Source organism: Pan troglodytes, chromosome 15, assembly GCF_028858775.2.
Source record: "Pan troglodytes isolate AG18354 chromosome 15, NHGRI_mPanTro3-v2.0_pri, whole genome shotgun sequence".
NCBI classification, from domain to species: domain Eukaryota; kingdom Metazoa; phylum Chordata; class Mammalia; order Primates; family Hominidae; genus Pan; species Pan troglodytes.
This window is the reverse complement of record NC_072413.2, coordinates 73,472,711-73,500,313: the sequence shown is the minus strand read 5'-3', so window position 1 is coordinate 73,500,313 and position 27,603 is coordinate 73,472,711. Positions and strand designations below refer to the sequence as shown.

The following is a 27,603-nucleotide window of genomic DNA, read 5'->3' as shown; positions in this document are numbered from 1 at the left end:
GCCAGTTGGCTGGGTGAGTGGAGTCATGAGTGGGAGACGAGAAGGTCAACCTGACTTACCACCTCACCAGGTGAGGCCATCCTGCACTGGGCCTTCTCCCGGACTAGGGGACAACCTGCTCATGGTCTAGAAAGCAGTGAAGAATGGAAGGTGGGAGGTCACAGTGAGGGGAGCATGGGAGGGCAATCCAGAAGACACCTAGGCTGGGCATGGTGACTCATGCCTGTAATCCCAGCACTTTGGAGGCCCAGGCGGGTGGATCACTTCAGGCCAGGAGTTCGAGACCAGCCTGACCAACATGGTGAAACCTTGTCTCTACTAAAAATAAAAAAATTAGCTGGGCATAGTGGTGCGTGCCTGTAGTCTCAGCTGCTAGGGAGGCTGAAGCAAGAGGGTCTCTTGAACCTGGGAGTCGCAGGTTGCAGTGAGCGGAGATCGTACCACTGCACTCCAGCCTGAGCCAAGATCTGAGAAATTCTGTCAAGAAGAAGGAGGAGGAGGAGGAGAAGGGGGAGAAGAGGAGGAGGAGGAGAAAGGAGGAGGAGGAGGAGAAGGAGAAGGAGGAGAAGGAGAAGGAGGAGAAGGAGAAGGAGGAGAAGGAGAAGGAGACACCTAGAGGAAGGAATTGAAAGCTTCCCAAGTACATCAATAAACCATGGAAAAGAGGAGCTGTTAGCGGAGTCCCTAGAGCTCTTTGAGGGTACTAGAGTCCAAAAAACAAAGAAGGTCCCAACATCGCAGAATTTAGAGTGTCAAGGGACAGGGTGAAAGAGAGAAACTGCCTTGTCAGACTGGTTTCTTTTAAAGCATTTATTTAGAAAAATAACCGTTCCCTGCCCGCCTTGCTCTGTGCCATGGGACTTGAGCATCTTTCTTAATACTCTTCTGCATTGGGCCTGCAACCCACAGTGGTGGGGTCCAGCACACGCCCCTCGAAACGCTGCGGCACTGCTGGGAGGCCTCACGCCCTTCCAGTCGTGACAGTTCCCGTGTTCACTCCTTGTCCAGGCCTCTGTCTCCGGGTCTCCAGGTGGACAGGGGCCTCTGCGGGATGGGCACAGCTCTGCCACAGTCTGTGTGCCCCTCCCGAGGCTCTGCTCTCCCCGCATCGGAAGCTCAGGGCTGGAAGCGCGGGGAGCTGACATGAGGTTGGTGGAATGCGTGGGCGCTGTACACCACCTCGGGGGGCGAGGGCGTGCTGGCGGCCAGCACCGAGCACAGGGGCTCGTGGCTGTTCAGCACCGACGTGAAGTACTTCAGTTCCTCCGTGAGCTGCTTGATCTCCTTGCGTAGAGCCGCGTTCTGTTTCTCCAGGTCTTCGCTCTCCTGTAGGGGTGGGGATCAGCACCGGAGGTTAGTGTCTGGGAAGGAGGCAAGGTGGGTGGGGTGCGGAGGGACACAGGAGGGGCCAGATTAGTTGTTCACTAGCACAGCCATGGAGAAGGGCACCAGAGAATTTTCCTGCACGTGTGAATGTGTGCACAAGTGTATATATGTTTGTAGGTGTGTATGGGCGCGTTTACGTAAGCACATGGGTGGGTGTGCATGTGTACACATAGATATGAGGTTGAACCAGGTGAAGCTGCTGATATTTGTCTGTTGTGACCTATAAGAATAGCAATTTCAGGCCAGGCGCGGTGGCTTACCCCTGTAATCCTAGCCCTTTAGGAGGCCGAGGCGGGCGGATTGCCTGAGGTGGGGAGTTTGAGACCAGCCTGGGCAACGTGGCAAAACCCTGTCTCTACTAAAATACAAAAACAGAAATTAGCTGGGTGTGGCAGTGCGCCTGTAGTCCCAGCTACTCAGGAGGCTGAAACAGGAGCATTGCTTGAACCAGGGAGGCACAGGTTGCAGTGAGCCGAGATTGAGCCACTGCACTCCAGCCTGGGCAACACAGCAAGACTACATCTCTCCCCCACCCCCAAAAAAGCAATTTCACATGGTTCAACCTGATAGAGGGGTGTGTGTGAGTGTGTTCCTCTGCGTGTATGCATGTAGGGGTCTCTGTGAGGGTGTGTGGGTGGGAGGTGGCGGGAATACAGCAAGGGAAAGCAGCTGGCAGGCCAGAGCCTAAGGAAATGGAAAGTCGTTTGTGAGAACGTCTTACACCAGTTTCACTCTTTTCCACTGTGTTATGCCACGTGTTTTCCAAAAGCTCCCGGTGTCTGCATTTCGTCTTACAAATAAAGTCACTGGATACTTGTCTACTGCACCCAGATTCTAGAATGCTCAGGGTCTTTATAAATAGTAAATGGGGCCAGGTGCGGTGGCTCATGCCTGTAATCCTAGCATTTTGGGAGGCGGAGGTGAGTGGATCACCTGAAGTCAGGAGTTCGAGACCAGCCTGGCCAACATGATGAAACCCTGTCTCTAAAAATACAAAAAAAAAAAAAAAAAAATTAACCGGGCGTGGTGGTGCACGCCTGTAATCCCAGCTACCCGGGAGGCTCGGGGAAAAGAATTGCTGAAACCCAGGAGGCAGAGGCTGCAGTGAGCCAAGATCATGCCACTGCACTCCAGCCTGGGTGACAAAGCAATACTCCATCTCAAAAATAAAAATAAAAATAAAAATGAAATAAATAAATACTAAGTGGTCAAAGTCTGCTACAACGTTTTGTTCCACCCTGTCTGGCCTACCAGAAAGCATTCTGACGGTACTTTGGGGGTGTCCCAAGCCTGTGAGCTTCTCTTTTTTCTGGAAACTCTTTTCCCTGTTGCTTGGGGGAACCATCAAATACATGCTAATCAGAAAAATGCCTGCTAAGAAGTGCTGATTTCTGATCACATCATTAATTAATCAACAATTGCAATCTGGTAATTAGCATTTACGGAAAAGCAATCCCATCCTCAGAAAGCCCAGGAGATCGCAATTCCGGTATAATTTTAAGGTTTACATTATTCGACTCAACCAAACAGACTTTCTCTGCTAAGCATTGGTAACCACAGAGGAAAGGCAAATATCACTGGAGATGCAAATAAAAAAAAAAAATTTCAGTTCAAAAGGCAACCTGATATTTGGAGACCAGGTCTTACCTTTCTAAATCTATTTGGATTAGGTCAGTATTTCCCAAACTTGCCATATCATGAGAATTAATTTGAAGGCTTGTTAAGAATAGAATTTCAGGCCCATCCTAAAATCTAGGAATGTGAATCAGTGGTTTTGGGATTTGCGGAGTGAAGTCTGCAGATCTGAATTTTTTTTTTTTTTTTTTTTTTTTTCCTGAGACAGTCTCACTCTGTCCTCCAGGCTGGAGTGCAGTAGTGTGATCTTGGCTCACTGCAACCTCTGCCTCCCAGGTTCAAGCAATTCTCCTGCCTCAACCTCCCGAGTTGCTGGGATTACAGGCAGGCACCACCACGCCTGGCTAGTTTTTGTATTTTTAGTAGAGACGGGGTTTCACCATGTTGGCCAGGCTGGTCTTGAACTCCTGACCTCAGGGGATCTGCCCACCTCGGCCTCCCAAAGTGCTGGGATTACAGGCGTGAGCCACCATGTCTGGCTGCAGAGCTGAATTAAAAACATAATAATAATTTTATTTTTTAAATCCTAGCCACTAGACTACTAGGGAGTGAAATTTGGATTTTTAACTAGTGCCACAGGTCATTCTAATGATCAGGCAAGTTGGAAAGCACTAGTTAAATATTATTTTAAATTTGTTTTAATTATTCAAGCACTTATTAAATGCCTATTTGTTAATGCCTGGCTCAATGCCTGGCACATAGTATGAACTCAGATGTTTGTTGACTGACAGACTTATGACATCATCTGCTGGAATGAAGAAGGTAACTCAAAAATAGGGTGGGTGGTGAGTAGATGTAAGATAACTTGACATTTAAAATTTGCCCTAAATAGGCTGGGTGCAGTGGCTCACACCTGTAATCCCAGCACTTTGGGAGGCTGAGGTGAGAGGATCGCTTGAGCCCAGAAGTATTTTGGTTTTTTGGGTTTCTTTTTTTTTGAGGCAGTCTTGCTCTGTCTCCCAGGCTGGAGTGCAATGGTGCGATCTCAGCTCACTGCAACCTCTACCTCCTGAGAGCCCAGGAGTTTAAGACCAGCCTGTGCAACATTATTGAGACCCAGTATCTACAATAATAAAAATAAAAGAAAATTAGCTATGGAGCACCAGGGGTTGGAGGCTGCAGTGAGCCATGATCATGCCACTGCACTCCAGCCTCACTGATGGAGTGAGGTCCTCTCTCAAAAAATAAAATAAAATAATAAAATAAAATTTGCCCTAACGAATCCATCAGGGGCATGAGCTGTAGGCTAATGAGGTCAATCGGTTATACTGTCAATCATCTTAAACCCCACATCCTGGGGGGGTTCTTTTTAAATGGCAGAGAAGCATATACCAACCGTGGCCTTGCTCATCAAGCCAGGTTCCATCATCTGTGAAGGACAGATACAAGCATGCTCAGCCTCAACCTGGCATTTCTTGAATGGGGCTCTGAGCTAGAAAGTGTGCCAAGGTCAGTACAAAGGAAGCCCCTCTAAAACGGGGCAGAGGAGTTATCAAGAGCCACGATGATGGAGTCACAGCCCTGCCTTCTGCAAGGTGTGGCTGGCTCATTCATTTTACCATTTGGGTATTTCCTGGCACATCCCAGAAGGAGGGCATCCCCTCTTTACCGAAAGGTAAGATAAAGCAACACAATGAGACTAGGGGGTGTTGGTAAGACGGGAACTGGGGGCCGGGAGTCCTGGCTCCTTCCTCTAGCCCTTTTCTTCGCCCCCTCTGAGAGTTTCCACTGGTGACAACATTTACTGTAAATTCTGTGCTCTGAAGAGCCTGGGCAAACCCCGAGGCAGAAGGGAGGGCCGCTCTGACCTTCTCCCCGCCTAGAGGCTGGCCCAGCTTTCGGGAAGTGACAGCGGGTCCTTCCTCCCTAAGCAAGCTCTGCTGAGCTCACTCTAGCTCTGTCGTCTGCCTCCCCCTCCCTGGCTTGCAGATCCCAGAGCTCTAGGCAAAGTTTGTAACCGCTGCCTGCTGCCTCTAACCAGAAAACCACTGCCAGTGATAAGAAACTTGTCTTTACCTTGGGAAGCAAGAGTGTTTCCTGCTAGGGCCCCCAAGAAACCCGCCCTGCCAGCCCAGGGACCGTGCAGCCAGCCTGACACTTGTGAGAGAAAGGGTTTGACTTCCCTTGCAGGAGGAAGTGGCTGATCTGGGGCCTCGTCCCTCCATGTCCCTGCTATTGCCCAGTCCCCTCTGGCCCTCCTTGGGGCAGTCATGCCCTGGAAAGGGCTCGCCCAACTGAAGGGACAACTGGCAAAGGTGGCATGAGAGCAGCTGTTTATCCAGAGGTACAACAGTGACATCCCCTAACAATGAGGGCTGGACACCTAGAGCACAGTGAGGCTGGGAGGAAATGCAGCTTCTCCCATATGCATGTCTTCTGCTACTGAGAGGGGTGGGGGTGAGCCTGCATTTGGGCATCCATGTACCCATCTTTCTCCTATTCAGAATTCATCCAGGTCCATCAGACTCCTCACAATAACGCTCTGTGTGGGATAGGGAAGGTCAGCTGTTATTATCCCCACTCTACAGATGAGGACAACTGAGACCCTGGGACAAACCTAGCCACATACCCTCCAAAATGACCACAGGCTGGTGACAGCTGTGCTATAGGATTCACCTCAAGACACTTGTTTTCTCAGAAGTTCAGAAACTTTGAGTGTTTGATGCAAAGACTCATTGCCCGCCAGGGAGGCGCAGAGCAGGGCTTGGCTCGGGGCCCTGTGTTCCTTCTCTCACACTGACTGCTTCCCCTGAGAGACTGGAGACTTGAGTGGGCAAAGGTCTCCCGAGAACACTAGAAAGTTGGCCAGGTGCTGTGGCTCACGCCTGTAATCCCAGCACTTTGGGAGGCTGAGGTGGGCAGATCACTTGAGGTCAGGAATTCAAGACCAGCCTGGCCAGCATGGTGAAGCCCTGTCTCTACAAAAAATTAGCGGGGCGTGGTGGCGCATGCCTGTAGTCCCAGCAACTCCGGAGGCTGAGGCAGGAGAATCACTTGAACCTGGGAGGCAGAAGTTGCAGTGAGCCAAGATTGCACCATTGTAGTTCAGCCTGGGCAACCTAGCAAGACTCTGTCTCAAAAAACAAAACAAAACAAAACAAAAAACAAGTCCTTGGCTACCCTGTTGTCTCCCAGGAGAAAGCTGGGTCTCGGTTTTGGTGACCCACACACAACACAACACAACACAAGATCCCTGAGTCACTCACATTCTTCCAATCATAGAGCTGACCATCTGCCTCCTGGGCTGCATGGAGAGGGGGTCACCTGGCCAGATATTCTGGACAAGGGCTGACTCGAGGCCAGACCTTCCTCCAGACACAGAGCCAGGTCCTGAACTCATGACCACGGTGAGCTCCATCAGCGGTAAATGGGAATAGGAACTTGGGCCCTGGTCCTGGCTGGGTGATCCTCAGTGACTCAATTTCCCTATTCAGCTCCAGTTGCCTCACTTTAAAATGGAAAGACTGGACCAAAACAATGATTCTCAACCTCATCCACACACTGGGGTCCCCTGGGGAGCTTTAGCAATCCTGATGCCTGATTCTGATCTAATAGGTCTAAGGTGTAACCTGGCTCAATTTGTACGAGAAAGGTGGATAGAAACCAAATTTTTTTTAAAAAATAGCCTAGCTTAACTTAACTATCATTTATTTGTTTATTTAATTTTTGAGACAGAGTCTCTCTCTGTTGCCCAGACTGGGAGTGCAGTGGTGCAATCTTAGCTCACCGCAACCTCTGCCTCCCTGGTTCAAGCAATTCTCCCCACCTCAGCCTTCCGGGTAGCTGGGGTTACAGGTGCCCGCCAATACACTTGGCTAACTTTTTGTATTTCTAGTAGAGACGGGGTTTCACCATGTTGGCCAGGCTGGTTTTGAACTTCTGACCTCAAGTGATCCGCCTGCCTCAGCCTCCCAAAGTTCTGGGATGTCAGGCGTGAATCATCCATGCCTGGCCAATAACTAACATTTATTGAATACTTCCGTGTGCCAATCACTCTTTTAAGTATTTTATGGTTATCATTACATTTGATATTTTCAACAAACTTGTGTGGTAGAAAATATTATCTCCGTTTTACAGAAGAGGAAAAACTGAGGAACAGAGAAGTTAAGTCACTGGCTCAAGATCACGCAGCTTGGAAGTTGCAGCACCGGTACTTGAATTGAGGCACTCTGGCTTCAGAGTCTGTGCCCTCCATCCTTTCTTGCCTTTAAAGTCTGTTTAAACGTTATACTGTTTGACAGTTCTCTCCTATGAGATAATTCCTCAGCCCCGGTGGCTTTCCAATTTTATCTTCCCTCTTTTCCCACCTCAGGCAAATCCCTCACCTGTGGGGTCATTTGATGCCACCTACCTCTACCATGAACCGCAAGCAGCTTGGGGGTGGCTAAGGAAGAGGCTTCCTGGGGGCGTGGGAACATTCTGGGAAATCCCCTACTGGAGGGGCTTAGGAGGGGGTCACTCACAGAGCGCTTCAACTATGGGGAATCCCCAGGCAGTTCCCTCACCCGCCGGGAGCCATTAGGGATGAAGACCAAGGACAAGGCTGGCATTTCCTAGCTGGGCCCTGGTGGGGACTCTCCAGGCACCCTGAGCAGGGCTGAGGCTTCCTCCCTACCAGCTCCAGTTTAGTGTCTTGGCCTTCTCCTTGCATTTTCTAATCACAATTTCCAGAAGGGTGAAAATAGTCCCTGTGTATTTTCTCCTCAACAGGACATGCAATCATGTATTGGCAGGGTGACCTTTTGGCTCCCACCCACACTTAAGTGGCGTTCGAAGCTTATCCCTCACACCCAGATATATGTTCAGGCTCCATCAGTTACCAGCCCCTGTACGTCACATGCAGAGGGTGGAACCCGCCATTCCTGGAGCAGGCTTCCAGCTGAAAAGTAGGACTCTTCCCAAGCAGCGGGAGGATCTAGGCCCACATCTCCCACCATTCCTGGGGAAATTCACCCCAACTGCTGCCTCTCACCTTATGAAAGGAGAAGAAGAATCACCAAACCACAGATCTTTGCGCTGAATAATGCACGTGTGTGATTCTGGAGGAACCTTCACTTTCATGTCTTAGAGCTGAAGCTCTAGGGCCATAAGCACCTTTGCATTTACAGAAGATTGGCCACATCAGCCGTGCCCTCAGGGACCTGTCTAGTCACAGGGTGAAAAGGCTATCGCCTGGTCCTTGGTTTTCAAGACTATGATTTCATTGCCCTCAAATGTGAAAAAAACTATAGTTTGGTTCATTCAGCGTCCATCCCAAACCCCTTCTGCCTTGCCTTCCTCTAGAAAGACTGGGAACAGAATTGCTAAAAAAAAAAAAAAAAAAAAAAAATTCCAGCTTACCTTACCTTGTAGCTAGGGGTAGCCATGTGACAGAATTCTGACCAAAGATACGTAAGCAGAAGTACCTGATGGGCGGGAGGGAGGTGAAGGCAGAGCTTCCCTTCCTACCAAAAAGGCACAGCCTGCTCATAAGGAAAAAGGCTTCCTTCCTTCAACATAGACTGATGCCGAGAGGCTCGGCACCCATCTCACAGCCTAGAGAATGAAAGCCTCATACTGAGGATGGCTGCTTAGAGAGAAGGAGCTTGGTTCTTCCTTGCTGTAGCCTGGTCTCTCCACTTTTGAACTTCTTGTTACATGAGAAAAGTAGGCCATGATTTGTTGATTCCTCATTTGATGGCTGGTCTCTCACTTGTCTCTGAATGCATGCAATCTTGGCTGATACTGATGCTTCGAGTTACAAAGGTTACCACTAGCAAGATTATCAATGTTCAAAACCAAACAACAAAACAAATAATAACTGCCATCAAAGCAAGGGTTTGAATAGTTTGTTTGTTTGTTTGTTTTTTGAGACCGTGTCTCACTCTGTCGCCCAGGCTGGAGTGCAGTGGCACGATCTCGGCTCACTGCAAGCTCCGCCTCCCGGGTTCATGCCATTCTCCTGCCTCAGCCTCCCTAGTAGCTGGGACTACGGGCACCCGCCACCATGCCAGGCTAATTTTTTGTATTTTTAGTAGAGACAGGGTTTCACCTTGTTAGCCAGGATGGTCTCGATCTCCTGACCTCGTGATCCACCCGCCTTGGGCTCCCAAAGTGTTGGGATTACAGGCGTGAGCCACCGCACCTGGCCGTTTGTTTTGTTTTAAGCCATCAGGCCACTGTCTGTGACAGAGTATCTGTGTACTTACCCACACAATTGCCCCACACTCACTCCACACATTCTGCTCACTCCACACATTCTACTCACTCCACATATTCAGGTACAGACCTGATAGGCTGCAAATGTACTGCTTCTGATTCTCAACCCTGGCTGTGCACACTGCCAGCACCCGGAGAGCCTTAAACAGTCTGGATTCCTGGATGCCAGACCCCCAGAGGTTCCAATTTAATTGTTCTGGAGTGGTTGCAGGCATCAAGACTTTAAAAATGCTTCCTAAGTGAGCCAAATGGGCAAAAAATCATGTTCATAGTGGATTCCTTTTAATAATAACATAAGGCCAGGTGCAGTTGCTGTAATCCTAGCACTTTGGGAGGCTTCTTTGGCAGGAGGGTCATTTGAGCCTGGAAGTTTGAGACCAGCCTGGGCAACATAGTGATACCCAATCTTTACAAAAAATTTAAAAGTTAGCCAGGCATAGTGGCACACACCTGTAGTCCCAGCTATTTGGGAGGCCAAGGTGGGAGGATCATTTGTGCCTGGGAGGTAGAGGCTGCAGTCAGCCATGATCACACCACTGCACTCCAGCCTGAGAAAAGAGTGAAACCTTATCTCAAAATAATAAAAATATGACATAACTATATAGTGTTTGATTTTATTAAATTTGTTTGTTAACAAACAAATTAAATTTGTGAGACTTGCCCAGTTGTGAAAGGCCAAGCCCCTGAAACTACTGATATCCTTAAAGAGTTTATATTTTTACATATTTTCATTTTATTAAATATGTATTTTATTTTATCATTTATAGTATAATATTAAAAAATTTAAAGAGTTGGGAGACTATTTCTAGTTAAAAAAATTTCTAAAACAAAATGTCCATTTAAGCACACTACTATTATATTCTTAAATTGGTGGAAACAATTTTAAATAGTCCAGCACAGTTCATTCATATAATGGAAAGGCAAGAGCTCAGGGATCTATTCATGTTTCATTAATTATAACTTTAACCGTTTCCTTACCATTTACATTGTTGAGCTCTGTGAGGGCAGGAGCTATTGTTGTCTTCACTGTTTTGTTCTCAGTGACAAGGACAGTGCCTGCCATAGAGTAAGTGTTCGATCAAATCACGTTGCTTGACTGCCAACTTATAATCTGGAATAATTTTCCAAAATCTGAGATGTGCCTATGAAGAAGGGTCAGCTGAGTAAATCTGTGATGTCCATGAGAATTCCTAGAGAGTGATTAACACACCACTCAAACACTTTAATAGCTTCTACTTTGTAAATCTGGGATACTTCCAAATGAATCCAAGAGATTCATTTTTTCAAAAGGCCTAGGTCAAACCTCTGTTTATTCCCCAAACTGAACCAACAGGGTGGGAGTGGCAGAATTACAACCACTTTAAGAACTTCGTCGTGCCATTTCCCTAGTTCAAATTTGACCCTCTCTCCATTCATACCCAACAAAGGAGACTTGCCTAGTTGTGAAAGGCCAAGCCCCTGAAACTACTGATATCCTTAAAGAGTTTATAAGCAACCAGAAAGAAGAACGTGTGTGTTCATGTAGGATAATATATCTGATTGATTTCTAGGAAAAGGGCAGGCTGTCTGCATTAAACAAAGGAACAGTGTAAAAAAAATGACAATATTGCTTTGTTCTTACATTTGCCCTCTCAATTAAACTGTCAAACAGCCTAGTGAGGTGCTATTGCTTCTCAACTTATGATCAGAGTTTAGGTTCAGAGAAATCCCCCCAGGCAGGGTTTGAATTAGTTGGGTCCCCACCACATGCCCCATCCAGTTCCTGCTCCTAGCAGCACAATTGCCTTTATTTTATTTTATTTTATTTTATTTTAAAGACAGGATCTTGCCCTGTTGCCCAGGCTGGAGTGCAGTGGTGCTATCACAACTCACTGCAACCTCAACCTCTTGGACTTAAGCAAATCTCCCGCCTCAGCCTCCCAAGTAGGTGGGACCATAGGTGCATGCCTGGATATTAAAAAAAAATTTTTTTTTGTAGAGATGGGGTTTCGCTGTGTTGCTCAGGCTGGTCTCGAACTCCTGGCCTCAAATGATCCAACCAACTCGGCCTCCCAAAGTGCTGGGATTACAGGTGTGAGCCACTGTGCTCAGCCCCGCAATTGCCATTATTACTGAGTTCCTCCTCAGTCCCTTATGGTCTTGAACTTGGTCTCCACCTTACCAGGCACCTTTCTGACCTTTGCCTGGCCTCGCAGCTTGGCCTCAAGGCTCTCTAGGCTGAGATCACCCTCTCCCCAGATCTTTCCAGTCTCCTCTTTGATTCACCTTTGATCTCAAACTCCAGGGCCTCAGGAAGGCCTCCCCTGATCGCTGCCCCAATCCCGTCCCTTAGACACTTTCCACATTGCATGATTTCATCTTCTTTGAAGCACTTTACATGTCATGTGATTAGTGTGTTTATTTGTTTTCCAGCCTGACTTCCAACTGACTGTAAGGTTCGTGAAATCAGAGACTCTGTCTGTCCTGTCCCTGCAATATTCTCAGTACCTAGAACGAACTGTACCTGGCTGATAAATATTTGTTGAGTAGATGAATCACTTCTGCTGATCTCAGCTCTAGTACTGATAATATGGCCTTTGCTTTATAATTTTCGGTGTCACCCTACTCTCTTAATGATAAGACATATTCTTATGCCAGCTGAGTACCCTTTTTTAGTTACAGGGTCCTCAGTTGCAGGAAATCACATTTTGGTCATAGGAATCCAGTCCCCTCTGCTTGACTCTGAAATTTATCACTTCTTCTGAGTTTTCATAAGAGCTTCATGTCATCTTTCTTGGTTTCCCTGTCTAGGGTGACCAGACATTTACTGGGACACCTGTTTTCCTGGTGTAATATTTACAAGTTCCATCTTCCACTCTCGAAGTATTCCTGTTTGGGGTATAAATTATAAGATCTCCTACCAAAACCTGATCCCCAAATTCGAGCTCAGTAATATTCTCTCTTTGTACTTGATGTCCTCCAGAGTTCCTTCAGCTCTCTATTTGGCCATTTTCTTCTGTTTCTTTAAAAATAAAAAAATACAGTATAACTACATTAAAGATATTTTTTAAAAGTTAAAAACGCCCATTATCCTACTCCCTTAATACAGCTGTTTTCATTTACACATATTGAGATCTCATCCTTTTTGTTGACACAGGGTCTCACTCTATTACCCAGTCCAGAGTGCAGTGATGTAATCAGGGCTCACTTCAGCCTCAACCTCCTGGGCTCAAGTGATCTTCCCACCTCAGCCTCCAAAGTAGCTGGGTGCAAGCTACCACGCCTGGCTAATTATTTTTATTTTTATTTTTATATTTTGTAGAGACAGGATCTCACTCTGTTGCCCAGCTTGGTCTCAAGTCATCCTCCTGCCTTGGCCTCCCTATGTATTGTGATTACAGGCATGAACCATCCCACTTGGCCATCTCATCCTTTTGAACAAACATGCATACTTATTTTTACAAAATTTCAATCATAGTACACATACAATTTGTATTTTGCTTTCTGTCATAACTTTGTCACATCTACATAGTCAACATAATTTTTAATGACTACATCATCAAATGGATTATCCACAATTTACTTAAAGTGGTCTAATGCTGGACATCTTGGTTGCTAACAAATTGTCACTATTAAAAATAATGCTGAGGTGAACATCTTGATGCACACTGGGTTTTGTCTCTGTTCAGTGATTTCCTTGGAGAAATTCCTAGGAATGAAATGAATGAGGCAAAGGAGGCATTCAATCTTCCCAGTCCTGAGAAGTATTACTGAAAAGGGGTCATGTCAAATATATAATGTCACCACTAGCGAATGCTTCTATCCATTTCACTACAACCTCCCTGGCATTTAGGTGTTATAATTTTAAGTAATTTACTTGTTGCCAATTAGCTTTATGAAGTCTTCTTAATTTCATGTTAATGTTACAGTTTGTCAAGTATTAAGGAGAAAGAACAACTTTCCATGTGTTTGTCTCCTTAGTGTAGCGTTCTCAACTAGGACTGATTTTGCCTTTCCAGGGACATTTAGCAAGTTCTGGAAATATTTTTGGTTATCAAACTAAGCAGGCTGAGGGGGTGTTCTACTGGCATCTTGTGGGTAAATTTTACATTTTACAAGGCACAGGACAATCCCCAACAACAAAGAATTATCGGACTCGAAGTGTCAATTCCACTGGGGTTGAGAAACCCTGCCTTAGTGTGTATCATTTTCATAATCAGAATAGGAAATTAGGGTATTTTCATTTTGGTAGGAAAAATATTATGTAAGCTTTCTGTTCATTGCCTCTGCCCACTTGTCTATTGGAGTCCTGATGTTTTGCTTTATAAGAGTTTCTTTTTGTAGCATAAATATTAAACCTTCATTTCTTTAATTTGATGCAAATATTTTCCCCAATATGTCACTGCCCTTTCTAATTTTGGATTACAACTTTAAAATCTCTTTAAACAAAGAAACATTTACACTTCAGCCCCTGTCAAGTTTGGACTCACTCTCTTTCTGGTCTCTTGTATAGCCGTATGTTCTGGAGCTGATGAGTGTCTAGGCAGTTCAAGTGTTCTGGTTAATGGCCTGCTTCTTGGCCCACCTTTGCAATAGGCCTTATGTAAACACCTGCCTAGTAAAGCTCTGTTCAGCAAAGTGGCATGAAACAAAAGCAGACTGGTGGGAAGGCAAGAGGTTTGGGTTCTTGGGCGTCATCAGTTTCCTCATTGGAAATGTGGCAAGTCACCCTAGAAGATCTCTGAGTTCCCACTTAATTCTGAAATTTTATCAACAAGGTAGTATGACTATTATGATTGTTATTCCCTCCACAAGCCATCATGTGAACCCGTAGTGGAACCCTCTACAGATATCCCACGATCTGAAGGGGCCTTTATACTGTGGACCCAACCCACCCCTCCTAGGAAGCAGGGGACTAGACTAAGTTCAAAAGAGGGGAATAAGAAAACCTCTGAGAAGCTTGCGCAAGGGCACTCTGGGGAGACTCTCCCATTCTGATCAAGAGAAGGAAGTCTGGGTGCTGCTGAGAATAGCTCCATCAAGACATCTGCTGAACAGGCAGCTGTCAGTTTGTGACCTAGGACCATCATCCTATGTAGACAGACAGTCATTTTTTTTTTTTTTTTTTTGAGACGGAGTCTCACTCTGTTGCCTTGGCTGGAGTGCAATGGTGTGATCTCAGCTCACTGCAAGTTCCGCTTCCCAGGTTCATGCCATTCTCCTACCTCAACCTCCTGAGTAGCTGGGACTACAGGCGCCAGCCACCACGCCTGGCTTATTTTTTGCATTTTTAGTAGAGACAGGGTTTCACTGTGTTGGCCAGGATGGTCTCAATCTCCTGACCTCATGATCCGCCCACCTTGGCCTCCCAAACAGTCATTCTTTACAGCGTCAACACCAGCATGGAGCTGGACTCCCAATTTCCAATATGCCTCCCAAACTTAGCCACGCCGACCCGTCATCGGTAAGACAAGCAGTTAGGGGTGGTGGATTGCCTTGATGTGTTTTCCCTCCCCAAATGAAAATAGCCTAATTTTTAAAATTCTGATTTTTAAAATGGCACACATTCATTATAATAAAAAAGAGAGAAAAGTACCAAGAATAAGATGAACTACCCAAACTCAACCACTCATAACTGCTATTAGCATTTTGGAGAATATCCTTCCAGATATCTCTTTATGCATGCAACCATGCCCAAAACCCACAAATTTTAGGTGAAAGGGTTATACTCTGCATGCTGTTTGTAATTTGCCCTTTTCACTTAATGCTGTATCACTGACATCTTTCTATGTTGATAAATACAGATCTACACAATCATTTTTAGTACCAGCATAAATTTTTTATTGTATGAATGTATCATAATATGCTTCATCTTCTGTTGTAAGCCACCTGTCAAGTTTTATAGCATTGTTAAAGTATTTACTATTCACAGATAATGATGAACTAAGCATCTTTGTAAATTATTTTTTCTTCAAACTCTGTTGTGTCAAAGGTAATTCCTGTGAAAGATGTTAACATTTATTGCTACACAGACTTCTCAAAAAAGATTTCAATTGATATATTGTATCATTTGATATACCAATTGTATCTATCTATATATAGTACCTATCTATATATATTGATATCATGATATATATGACATATATGATATCAATTGTACAATTGATATACTGTATTGAAAGTAAACATGTCTTTACTTTCTTGATCACGCCTGATGATGGCTGGGGGATAGTGTAGATTTTGGAGGATATTGCTTAAAAGACGAAAAAATTAATTCATGAAGAGATTCAAGGAAAATATAGGTTAGGGAAGATGAATACATCTTCATCAGAGGTTGAAGAAAGAGGCAGTAAAACTTAATGGTTAGGAAAATGGGTTCTGAAGTCAGACAGACCTAGTCACAAGCTGTGTCATCTCCATCAAGTTACTTAATGCAAGGAACTATAAAATACAGCTTTTATGCAGATTAAATGAGATGCTGCAGGGAGAGCACTTGAGGCACAGTGGTTAATACATAGTCGTTTGTTCAATTAACATGGTTTTTTCTTAAAAGAAATTCATAGCAATGGAGACAGAAGGGTCGCATCTCTTTCCATAGATGGTTCACTGATTCTACATTGAACTTTTTAAGGGTGGAACTAGCCTGAACATTCCTGACCTGTGACTTATCTGTGCCAACAAACATTATGGCATGGTCTCCCAGAGAGAGCAAAAGAATTCCAGGAGTAAAATAGGACTGTAAGCATCCTTCTCTGCCTCCTCAGAAGGCCAAGAACAATAGTGCTACCCAAACATCTTTTCCTCCATTACTCAATTTTTCTCCAATTGTAAATACCGTATTTCTCACAGTGTTAGCTCAAAGCTTCATTTAATGCATAATTTATACTCATGACTTTTCTGTCATATATGACAAAGCACATCCCTGGAACCTGTAAACCTCTCTTTTTTCTTATACTGGTGTGAGACTCCTTCAGGAGGCAGCCCCAGGCAAGCACCTGGCCCACTTCCATCTAAGACAGTACCTAAATCTCAAGCTTTCAAACTTGGCTGTTACTCTCACTTGCTTTCAGCTCCATCCACCAGGCCAGATATGACTTGTCAACAGCTCGGCTCAGGGCTAACGCTGCTATTTGCCACTGCTCCCGGCAACTCCACTGATTTTAGCCTTTTCATGAATAAAAAGCTTCTTAATTGACCTCAGCTCTCTTTTCCACTGATCCTGGTCTTTGACTTGAAATCCTTCCAGCTGTACGGCACCAGATAGCCATGACCAACCAACCAAGATGGCTACACAAGGGAAACGGATTTGCCATCTTTTATCATATAGTACTGTGGACCTTAGAGTCACTCAAATCCCAACTTACAGTTGGTTCTCCCAAGGGCTGAGATATTTATGTATGATGTTCAAAAGATAACGTCAAGATTGAATACTCTTCCATGTCATGATGGAAGATTATTCAATGTTTGATGTCAAAATTAGAAAAGAAATCCTCCTAATGCATGTGTGGTAATGATCAATGTTGAGAATTTTGATATCTATATTATAAAGATAAAAGCATGTGATAAAAAATCCCAAACTGTGTAAAAGGTAAAGAATGCAAAGTATCTCCCTCTTGCTTTAGATCTTTAGTCCTACTTTTCAGAAATAAATATCATTAACAATTTTTTATAATCTATTTGAAAATGTTTGCATTTATACTTATGCATATATGTACGTTTTTCTTTTTATTAAAAACACAGAAGGGGCTGGGTGCTGTTGCTCACGCCTGTAATCCCAGCACTTTGGGAGGCCAAGGTGGGCAGGGCAGATCACTTGAGCTCAGGAGTTCGAGACCAGCCTGGGCAACATAGTGAGACCCTGTCTCTAAAAATAATAAATAAATAAATAAATAAAACATTAAATTAAAAAACGAATGGTAGGCCGGGCGCGGTGGCTCACGCCTGTAATCCCAGCACTTTGGGAGGCCGAGGCGGGCGGATCACGAGGTCAGGAGATCGAGACCATCCTGGCTAACACGGTGAAACCCCGTCTCTACTAAAAATACAAAAAATTAGCCGGGCGTGGTAGCGGGCGCCTGTAGTCCCAGCTACTCGGGAGGCTGAGGCAGGAGAATGGCGTGAACCCGGGAGGCGGAGCTTGCAGTGAGCCGAGATCGCGCCACTGCACTCCAGCCTGGGCGACAGAGCGAGACTCCGTCTCAAAAAAAAAAAAAAAAAAAAAAAAAAAAAAAAACAAAAAACGAATGGTAGCAAACTATGGACTATATTTATACCTTTTTAACTTAAAAGTACAGAAATGATAATCCTTCCAGATTAGCACATTCAGATGTAACTCATTATTTTAACATATCTGCAATATTCCACAGAATGGACAATAATTTATTGAATCCCTTATTGGTGGATTTTTTTTAGCTTATGTTCAGTCTTTCCTATAAGAAACAATGCAGCAATGATTATCTTTACATGTACGGAATTGTATGATGTGTGGATTTGTTTGTGAATACACTCCTGGATGTCAAATTGCTGAGTCGCAGGGTATGTGCACCTATAATTTGAATGGACGTGGGCAAATTGCCTTCTACCAGGGTTATGCAGGCTCTACTACTAGCTGTGTGTGATGGTGCCTGCTTCTCCATTACCTTGGCAACATCGTGTATCAACAACATGTTTCATCTTTGCCTGCCTCACTGCTGCTTTAATTGGCATTTTCCTAACTAAATAAGGTCTACCATCTTTTCACACATTTATTTGCCACTTATTTCTCTTTTCTGTAAATTGCCTATTCATAGTCACTGTTCATTTTTCTTTACTTTTTTTTTTTTTTTTTTTTTTTTTTTTTTTTTTTTTGACGGAGTCTCGCTCTGTCTCCCAGGCTGGAGTGCAGTGGCGCGATCTTGGCTCACTGCAAGCTCCGCCTCCCGGGTTCACGCCATTCTCCTGCCTCAGCCTCTCAAGTAGCTGGGACTACAGGCACCCGCCACCACGCCCAGCTAATTTTTTGTATTTTTAGTAGAGACGGGGTTTCACCGTGTTAGCCAGGATGGTCTCGATCTCCTGACTTCATGATCCGCCTGCCTCGGCCTCCCAAATTGCTGGGATTAAGGCGTGAGCCGCCGCGCCCGGCCCATTGTTCATTTTTCTTTTGGGTTGTTAATCATCTCCTATTCATAACAGCTGTCTCATATAGTAAGTAAACATACCTTTTTTGGTCATATGTATTACAGATATTTTTCCTCAGCTTGTCATTTGCCTTTGATTTTGCATACGGTATTTTGATCTATAAAGAAACTTTTACTTTTTATGAATAAAAGTAATGTATATCAATCTTTTCCTTTATGGCTTCAGGGTTTTATGTTTTATTTAGAAAATAATTCCTTATTCCAAGATAAATTTTTAATGGTTATTTGTCTTTTCAAGTTTCTTTAGCTTCGTTTTTTAAAAAAATTTAACATTTACCATGTTGGCCAGGCTGGTCTCGAACTCCTGACTTCAAGTGATCTGCCCACCTTGGCCTCCCAAAGTGCTAGGATTACAGGCGTGAGCCACCATGCCCAGCCCATTTTGTATTTATACTTGTGTCCTAGGAGTTGAAATATGTATTTGGGTCTTAAAATCTGAATTTGTTTTTGGGTCTGTTTCCGTATTCTATCCTGTTCAATGTTCTGTCTTTTCCACATTGTTTTGATTTCTGTATTTGTGTTTCACTTTAATATGTTGGTCAGTTAATCTTTTTTCATTATACTTCTTCTTTAGAATTTTCCTGGCAATTGTCATATGATTTTTTTTCACTGGAAACTTAGAATAGCTAATCTAGTTCTTGCCCAAATCCCAGAAAACCCTATTGGGTTTTTTATTGGGATCTCATTAAATTTATCAATTAACTTAAGGAAAATTGCTAACTTTACATAAGGTATATCTTTCCAATTATTTGAATCTTTTAAAAATCATTTAGGATACTCTTCATAATTTTTGTTAAATTATTCCTTCCTTCCATTTGTTGTTGTCATTGGTATTATAAACAGGATCTTTCCTTCCATTAATTTCCTAATTGGTTATGTTTTGCATATAGGAACGTTATTCCATTTTGTTTTAATTTTAGAAGCTGACTGCATTCTCTTATTATTTCAAATAATTTTTCAGCTGATTATCTTAGATCCACTTATTAGCTATTGATATCTTTTAGAAACTAACTGGTCAAGTTATGCCTTTCTCTTTTTTAATCAACATCTGTACTATATACAATGAACCCTACAGTTGTCCGCAGGAGAAAAGGAACTAAGTGTGCAGGGTGCTTGTGTGAGATGCTCAACAAAAGGAGAATTAAAACAGAATTAGATTGTTTGTTGATGTCACAATTACGAAAGGAATCACCGATCCATTTTATGTCAGAGATAGTCAAGGCCAGGGATTTATAACACAATCATAAAAAGAGGCTCTCTCCCTACTCTGTCAATTTTTAAAGCAATCGATGTACAGTGTCTTGGTGCCAGCCATTTATAGGATAGATGCTGAAAATGTCGAATAGTAAGCATCCCACACTCTCACTAGAGGAACAAGATAATTGTTTCAGTATTTTAAGGTTGATAATAGTGACAGCAGTTGAAACTAAGAAAACATCCCAGTATATATGAGGCTAGAACCCTAATAGGAATGTGGTCCTTTTTTGATATGGTACTCTCAGTAGCTCCCAAACCCTCATCTGTAAAGCACTGGTAGGCGAGGCCTATGGCCATGTCTGAGGGCCAGAGAACAACCCCAGCATGTGGAGCCAAGCATGGAAAGGAGTCAAGGGCAAACCACACACTGAGCCCTGACACTGGTGGTAAACCAGAAGACTTTTCACCTGAATCTCAGACATAATTAAGAGGATAATGGATGGAGAAGATAGGTGATTGTCATCTCGGAGGAAAGGAAGATGTCAAACCACAGCTAATTTGATGTAGGGCAGATTGAACACGTTGCTGCCAAAAGCTTTTACCTGAAGCCAAGAAACATAAGTTGCATTGGCAGCAGTCCGCAGGCTTGCTGCATCAACTCTGCTGTGACCCACTCATTGGGCAAAAGGTAAAGACGATGCTGTGGTGCTCAAAAGAAAGCAGTGGAGGAGGAATCTGTGTTCAGATGTGGGGAAGATTGGAACATTCTAGAGACTGAGGCTGGGGTGTGGCTATGGATATGTTGACTATATGACTTGGGGCTCTGTGGACCCTCAAGCTCTAGAGATTACCCTAATGTCACATGACTTGTATAATTAGATGAGCTGACTCTTTGGGCTCTGACATTTGTCTTGGAGAGGGAGAGAGCTGATTCAGTGCTGAAAGCCTTGCCGCAGCAAAGAGACATCTGTGTCACCCTCATTAATACGTCCCCAAGGGTTTGGATGAAGACCAATGAGTTGAATTTACAGGGAGACAGGGGTGCAGCTTAACATAGGGAAGACTCTTCTGTTCATAAATTAGGAGAGAGGAAGATCTCCAGCCCTAAAAGTGACCAGGCATACAATGGGACCATTGGCTGGAGGTGTTGCAGAGAAGTCTGAAGCATCAGACTTACGTCTAAACTTTCTAGCCTTTAAGAAACCTTTCAACCCTGAGCTTCTGTGATTAAATATACACAAAATGTATATATGTTTTCATATATATATAATGTGTGTATAATTTGTGATTATCTTGCTTCTTATGATAATTATTATCACTCTTATTATACTTAAATTTTTGAGTATTTATGAATGACAGGCATTGTGTTGGGCTCTTTAAATGTACGATCTGTATAGGGTAGTTATTGTCATTTTCCATTTTCTAGATAAGGAAACCAAGCCCAAGGGAGGCCAAGAACGTCTCTGTCACACAGATAGTAGGCAGCAGGGCTGGGATGCAATCCCTGTTCTGACTGCTGAGCTGCCGAACTATACTTACATTCCACTTAAGAAAACAGGTACACACTTAAAAAGCTTACAGCAGTTTGCCAGTCTGAGGACATTGTCTACTTGTACACAAGGAAGATTTTATCCTTTTAAATTTTGATTGGTCTGTTTGCTTGCCCTAAAGAATACTGAATCAGAATCAGACTCTGATAGAGAAAGAGGTAAGGATCATAGATGTTCAAGCTTAAGGTGGTAAACCAGAATGTGGGGACACAGTGAAATCATGGAGAACATACAAGCAGCAGGGCCACCAAAAACTTGACATTCAGACTGTTGAGCACAGTTAGTACAGACTTTCTGTTCATTCATTCTTTCCAAAAAGTTAACAAATAGCTGTGAATTTAATGTTAGTGTGCAATGGAGTGTAAGCTGAATACATTTCAAATAAAACCCAAGCACCCAATCAGAGCTGTTGGTGCAGTCTGCTCTGTTTCCTTGTAAAGCTGAAAGATGCATTATTTCCCCTAAAACTACATCTTACTTACTTATTCTTGATACGGTTAACACAGCCATTCTAACTGGCTGATTATCATGCTAATCTTCCAAATAAATACAAGCTTATTGATTTTTGGTGCCAACTGCACTTTTTCCATGGAAAGGAATTGCTAGGCTATTAGAGGTAAGGGAATGTTTCTGGAGGAAGGGCAGGAAGGTAGAGTTGCTAGGGAAGGGGATGAGGGGATGGAGAGAAAGGAACTAGTGAAGAGTTGGTTGAACAAGAACCATACTGGGGGCAGAGTGAAGAGAGGTAAGGTGGTAAGGTATGAGCAATGGGGAGGAAGCAGTACTTTATAAGGGGCACAGCCAGAACCTAGAAACACCATCTAGGGCCTTGGCCACTGGCGGAACTGCAGTTCAGCACTGCTCAAGGCCCCTGGACCACTCAAGACAGAGGTAAAAGCTTTCTCTAGAAAAATTTGGGACTAGAGGCAACTCAACTAGGATGGTGATCATCCCAGATAAGGGCACTTGAAATTGCATCTTTCATAGACCCCTTGGGATACCATTAAAGACAGAAATTTCAAAATAAGACTTTAATAATGCTCTGAAAAGAGGAATCTGGTACAGCGCCCTGTGAATTTCCTTGTGTCAAATGCAGGGGCATTTGGGTCTCTGCCAAGGGATGCGACTATGTATGGTCCTTGCACTGCGAGACAATGGGCCGTCCCCAAAGCACTTGATATCTTCTAAATTCTTTCCCAATACAGCTCTGCCTTCTCCCACCCCTTGAGCCCTCCTGGGGTAGAAAGGCCCATTTCTCTGTTCAGCCTCCTGGCCCATTCCCTGCTACAGAGCCTTCTATTTTTTTTTTTTTTTTTTTTGAGATGAAGTTTCACTCCTATCACCCAGGTTTGAATGCAATGGCGCGATCTCGGCTCACTGCAACCTCTGCCTGTTCAAGTGATTCTCCTGCCTCAGCCTCCCAAGTAGCTGGGACTACAGGCATGCACCACCATGCCTGGCTAATTTTTTGTATTTTTAGTAGAGACGAGGTTTCGCCATGTTGGCCAGGCTGGTCTCGAACTCCTGACCTCAGGTGACCCACCCGCCTTGGCCTCCCAAAATGCTGGGATTACAGGTGTGAGCCACCATGCCCAGACTACAGAGCCTTCTTAAAGCACTCTCACGACAGCTTCCCTTCCCTACCTCACCCCACGGCCCTCATCCTCCACTAACCCACCCCATATACACATCCCCACGCAAGCAGAATCAAAGCTATGGTCCAAGGGTTCCCAGATGGCGGAGGGCAAAGCCTAAAGCTCACGAGGATGAAGATTGATCTGAACACTTACCAGGTGCAGGGTGTCGGCCTTCTGTGTCTGCCTCTGTCGGCTCTTCTGGGCGGCAATACGATTTTTCTCCCTCCTCTGAACTCTTCTCACATCATCAGATGAGTCCTGGGAAGCAGAGACGGGGAGGATTACATGGGTCTGCATCTCCCTTCTGAGTGAAAGCAGGCTCTGGTGGTGTGTGGTATCCGTCCAGCCATCCTTCCATGCCTTCGTCTCTGCATGAACCCTCCATCCCTCTATTTACCAAAAGCCTGCACCCGAAGGAGAGCTCTTCTCCATGCCTGCTTACACATTCCCAGGTCTCTGACTTTTTTGACCAATAGCTACAGGAAAAAGACAAGAGAACTTGAGGACTCAATAGAGCTGTATTTGGCCAAAAAAAAAAAAAAAATGGTTAAGGCGATGAAGTGTGTTTTATCACCTCTCCTCTGTAGGGCTGCTCCACCCTCGCCCTCTCACTTTTTGGCCTTTAGGCTCTTCTTGCTGTTCTTTTAGCTGTTTTCTTTTTTTCAGACTTTGTTGAGTGCCTACTATATGCCAACCTCTGTGCAAGTGTTCTTTCAGAGGTGCTCTTGTTTAATTCCCCAATGCTGTGAAGTTGATATCATCATTTCCATTTTATATGTGAGGAAACTGAGGCTCTAAGAGTGTGCCCAAGGACTCCTGGTCATCTGAGAGTGCTACATCTTCTGGTGCTGAGCCCAATGGCTTTCCAAGACCCTTCCCCGCTAGCTACTCTGCACCCCATGTGGTCTTCTGCTGCATTTCTGAGCTGAGGGTGCATCCCAGATCTGCCTCCTCTTTCCTTCCGTTGTGCTCAGCCACTGTGACATTCTCCATGGCCCCAGCACAATGCCTGGCACATCAATGCCAAAAAGAACGTTAATGGTGGAGGTGACCTGGCTGTGGTGGGCAGTAGATGGGTGCTTGGTAGGATAAGGGGATCTTTGGGTGTTCTCTAATTACACCCAGAGACAGGCATGTCCTGTGCCTGGGCAGAGAGGTTAGCTCCAGTTCTCTCCCAGATGCTGCAGTGTAGGTGTAGGAGTCTTGGCAACTCATGCCCTGTTCCCTTCCACATCTCCCACAGGCTAGAGGGGCACAGATCCAAGGGCAAAGCTCTGGGATCACTAAGTACTGGGCTCACCAACATGTCCAATACTTTCAGGCCTTTGTGGTAGGAGGTCATTGGCATAGATAGGAAGGAAGTGCTCTTCCTCTAAGGGGGATGGGGCAGCAGGTTACCATGGAAGCCATGAGTAATTTCCTTCCTAAGAAAAGTGCAAACTTCCAGGCAGTCAGAGCCACTCTGACACCATCTTGAGCAGCGGACTGGATTCTGTGCCTTCTAGAGGTCTCCACCCAGACTCATCCCAGCCTGCTGCTCCGTTACTAGAGGCTTAGGATATACGCCCTGTTCAATATTTATATACTTTTATTTTGGCTGCAGCATTTTGAAAACCCTTGTGGATATCTGTGCTAAGGAAAGAATGAAGTTTTTAAACTATGAAGGTTGAGAAAATTTTAACCCACGGATACATGTCGGATGAGAAAGAGGAGGGCTTCCTACAGCAAGGGATGTCAAGAGTGTGGTGCAGAACAAAACCCTAGAAGCTGTGAGATGGGCAGGGCACTCCTTTTTTGGTAATCCTCAAGCTAAAACCTTTGGACTTGGAAGTCACAATCTAGACTCCAAATGCTCCCACAATCCCTATCTCAGTCTCTCTGGTTTCCCCAGAGCTAAGATGAACTACCAGCAAATGTCTTCCAACAAATTTCCAGAGCCACCTCCACATTCATTTCCTTGCTCCTATCCAGAAGCCACAAGCAAAGAGATATTGGCTGGACCTCTAGCATCTCTCCTTGCTGGCTGTGCTAGCAACAGAGGCAGTGCCCCAGTAGAGAGATCCTTCTATGCTAGCCTGGGTTTCTCCTCCTCCTCCTCCTTCTTCCTCTTCTTCTTCTTTTTTTTTTTTTTTTTTTAACTTTTCCCTAACCCCTTTTCTCCCCTTCCCTATTGGCTGTCTCCTGGGAAACCGCATATCTAGGATTTGAGCTGTGCATGCCAGCGGCCCACTTGAAAACTCCTCTCACTTTTCTACAGCCTTGGAGAACAGTAGACTCTTTTCTCTGCATTCTTTGATGTTCATCCTCCTCTTTGCTTCCTAGAAAGCTTTTTAGGGTGGCAACCCCAGTGAGGCAGAGGTGATAGGCAGCCTTGGAAAATGGAGAGAAAAAGGGGCTTTGGCAGAATGGGTGGAAGGATGAGGATCTCTGCCAATATGCACAGCTTAGTAGCAAATTCCATGTCCTAAGTCTAACAGAGTGCCCGTGCCATGAGCCACTTCCTCCATCCTCAGCTCCCTGGGCAGGACAAGGAAGCCTGGCTCTCTTTCCATCCCCCAGGAGAATCAGAAGGTAGGAGAGAGAAAAAGGAGGACTCTACCTGTTTGCCAGGGGGAGGAGAGCGGCTGAAGCTGGAGTCACTGCTGTCGGAGCTGTGAGGCATGGCTGAAATCTTCCGGGCTCTCACACTCAGCCCCAGGCACCTCTGGGCTCTCTTGTCACCAGCTGGGCTCCCTTCCTGACTTCTCCTGGGCCACCAGCCCACCACCCCCTACAGGTGCCTCCTCTGCCTGCCCTGTAGCCACCTCTGACCCCTGCGTCCTCCTCACTCTGGGGTGCAGAGGGACTGCTCCCCAAAGGGACATGTCGCTCGCTTTGGGGCTTGCACGCTCTCTCTCTCTCTTGTGGTTTCTGGTAACTCACGCTGGAAGTCACATGGGCGGAAACTTCAGCGAGTTAGAAGTTAGAGAGAAAAATACATATCTGGGAAAAGACCTACAGAATTATGTGAAAGAAAAAAAAATACAGATACCTTCCGACAGTTTGAAAGACACAGCAGCCCTCTTCAATTGATGAAGATAAAAGAGAAAAACAGCCCAGGCAGGGAAAAACCCCAGCCAGAATTAGCAAGTCCGTCTTCTGTCAACATGGGCAGAGAGGAGAGGACAACCAGGAAAATGTTTCCATTGTCACACAACTTGATTTTTAAACCAAAATAAAGCAAAAACACTGGGATTTCTTTCTGGTTTTCAGCCGAAAGCAGCTGCTCACCCATCTTGTCTTTCCTCACCCCTTAAGTCCAGCCAGCCTCGGGGTGGTCTGGAGATAAAACGATCCAAGGGTATTCTCCTTTCCTGACCATCAAACACAAGGGCTGTGGGAGATCAGAAAGCCACAAGGGAGGTTCTAGAATTGCTGCTCTGAAAGCCTATTAAGCGCCTGTGCTGCTTGGCAGGGAGCTCACACTCTTTAGAGAAAAGATGCCTTCCATATTGAGCAGCTCAAGACAGGCCCTGAATCTTTATGATTCAAGGTCACCTGGTCAGAACCCAGAATGGAGAAACAGTTAAAGAAAAAAAAAAAGAAAGAAAGAAAGAAAGAAAAAGTGAAACAAATACTACACTTGGAGTCAGACCAACCAAGATTTAAATTCTGGTTCTACCACTTTGTATGTCTGTGGCCCTGGGTAGCTCACTTGAGCTATGTGACCTTCATTATCTTCATCTGTAAACAGAGGATGATAAAACCTGCCCTGCCTACCTCTTAGGAATGTGGCACAAAGCAAATGACAACGCGGATTAGAATGCCCCGCAGACTTTGAAGTAAATGACCGAGAGGGTAAGTGTAGGGTAGTCCCAGCCTTGCCATGAGCGCATTTGTGGAGTTCTCAGTGATCAATTCAACCCTCACCTGGGCATCGTGGCTTTTTCAAAAGGCCTTACCTTATTCCCAGTATGGCTCGAAGCCAAACATTTGCCTTATTAAATTTTAGGATTGACAGGAAGTTACGGCTCCTAGAGGATTTTTGTATCCATGAGCTGAATTTCTAGACTAAGACAATATTGTCCTAAGGTTAAATTAAGCAAGACAAAATTCCTTTCCTATGGAGGAAAATAAAGCAGGGTTGGAGGTTAGGGAATTCTGGGTGGTCAGAAGGGCCTTGCCCAAAGAGGGGATACCTGAGCAGAGATTCGAAGAAAGAGAGGGAGTGAATGGTGAGTGTCTCAGGGAAGGACATTCCAGGACCTGAGGTGGAAGTGTGCTTGAGTATTGGAAAAAGAGCAGGGGGGCCAGGTAGTTGGATATCAGAGGCAGCAAAAGTGGCAGGCGATGAGGTCAATGAGGTAATGGCCTGGTCAGGGAGGGCCTTGGAGGCCACCATCAGGATTTTAGCTTTCATTCTGAAAGACACAGTGAGCCCATGGAGGGTTTCCCCTTCCACCTTCACTCTTATCCTCTACCTCAGGTACTATTCATTTCTCCCATAGCAGTTACCCAATTTTATACTTATTTTATTCGTTTACTGATTTATCTTTTTCCTGTTTCCCTCAATAGAATGTTAAAACCATTTACACCTTTCTTAATATAGTCAACAAATGTTCATGGTGCATCTACCATGTGCCAGGCACTAAGTACTGAGGATACAGTTAGTAAAAAGAAGCTTGACTTTTTGTCTAAATGAGACAGTCTATCAGTGTTCACTGCCCAAAAAACTACCAGAAACTTCGATGACTCAAGCCATTTATTTGGCTCATGAGTCTGTGGGTCATCTGAAAGGTTCTTTGGGGATAGGCTGGGCTAGGCTGATCTCGGCTAGGCTCGGTCATGTGTCCTCAGACAGCT

At 44.8% G+C, this 27,603-nt stretch overlaps 1 protein-coding gene across 1 annotated transcript; it reads right to left on the bottom strand.

Annotated features, from left to right (window-relative positions):
- Nucleotides 1–795: 795 nt before the first annotated feature.
- On the bottom strand, nucleotides 796–26,298 carry BATF (basic leucine zipper ATF-like transcription factor). Its single transcript, XM_001160120.7, has 3 exons — nucleotides 25,361–26,298; nucleotides 22,915–23,019; nucleotides 796–1,326 (listed from the first exon to the last, which is right to left on the bottom strand). The coding sequence occupies exons 1-3, from the start codon at nucleotides 25,421–25,423 to the stop codon at nucleotides 1,117–1,119; spliced, it is 378 nt and encodes a 125-aa protein (XP_001160120.1). The 5' UTR covers nucleotides 25,424–26,298; the 3' UTR covers nucleotides 796–1,116.
- Nucleotides 26,299–27,603: the final 1,305 nt, after the last annotated feature.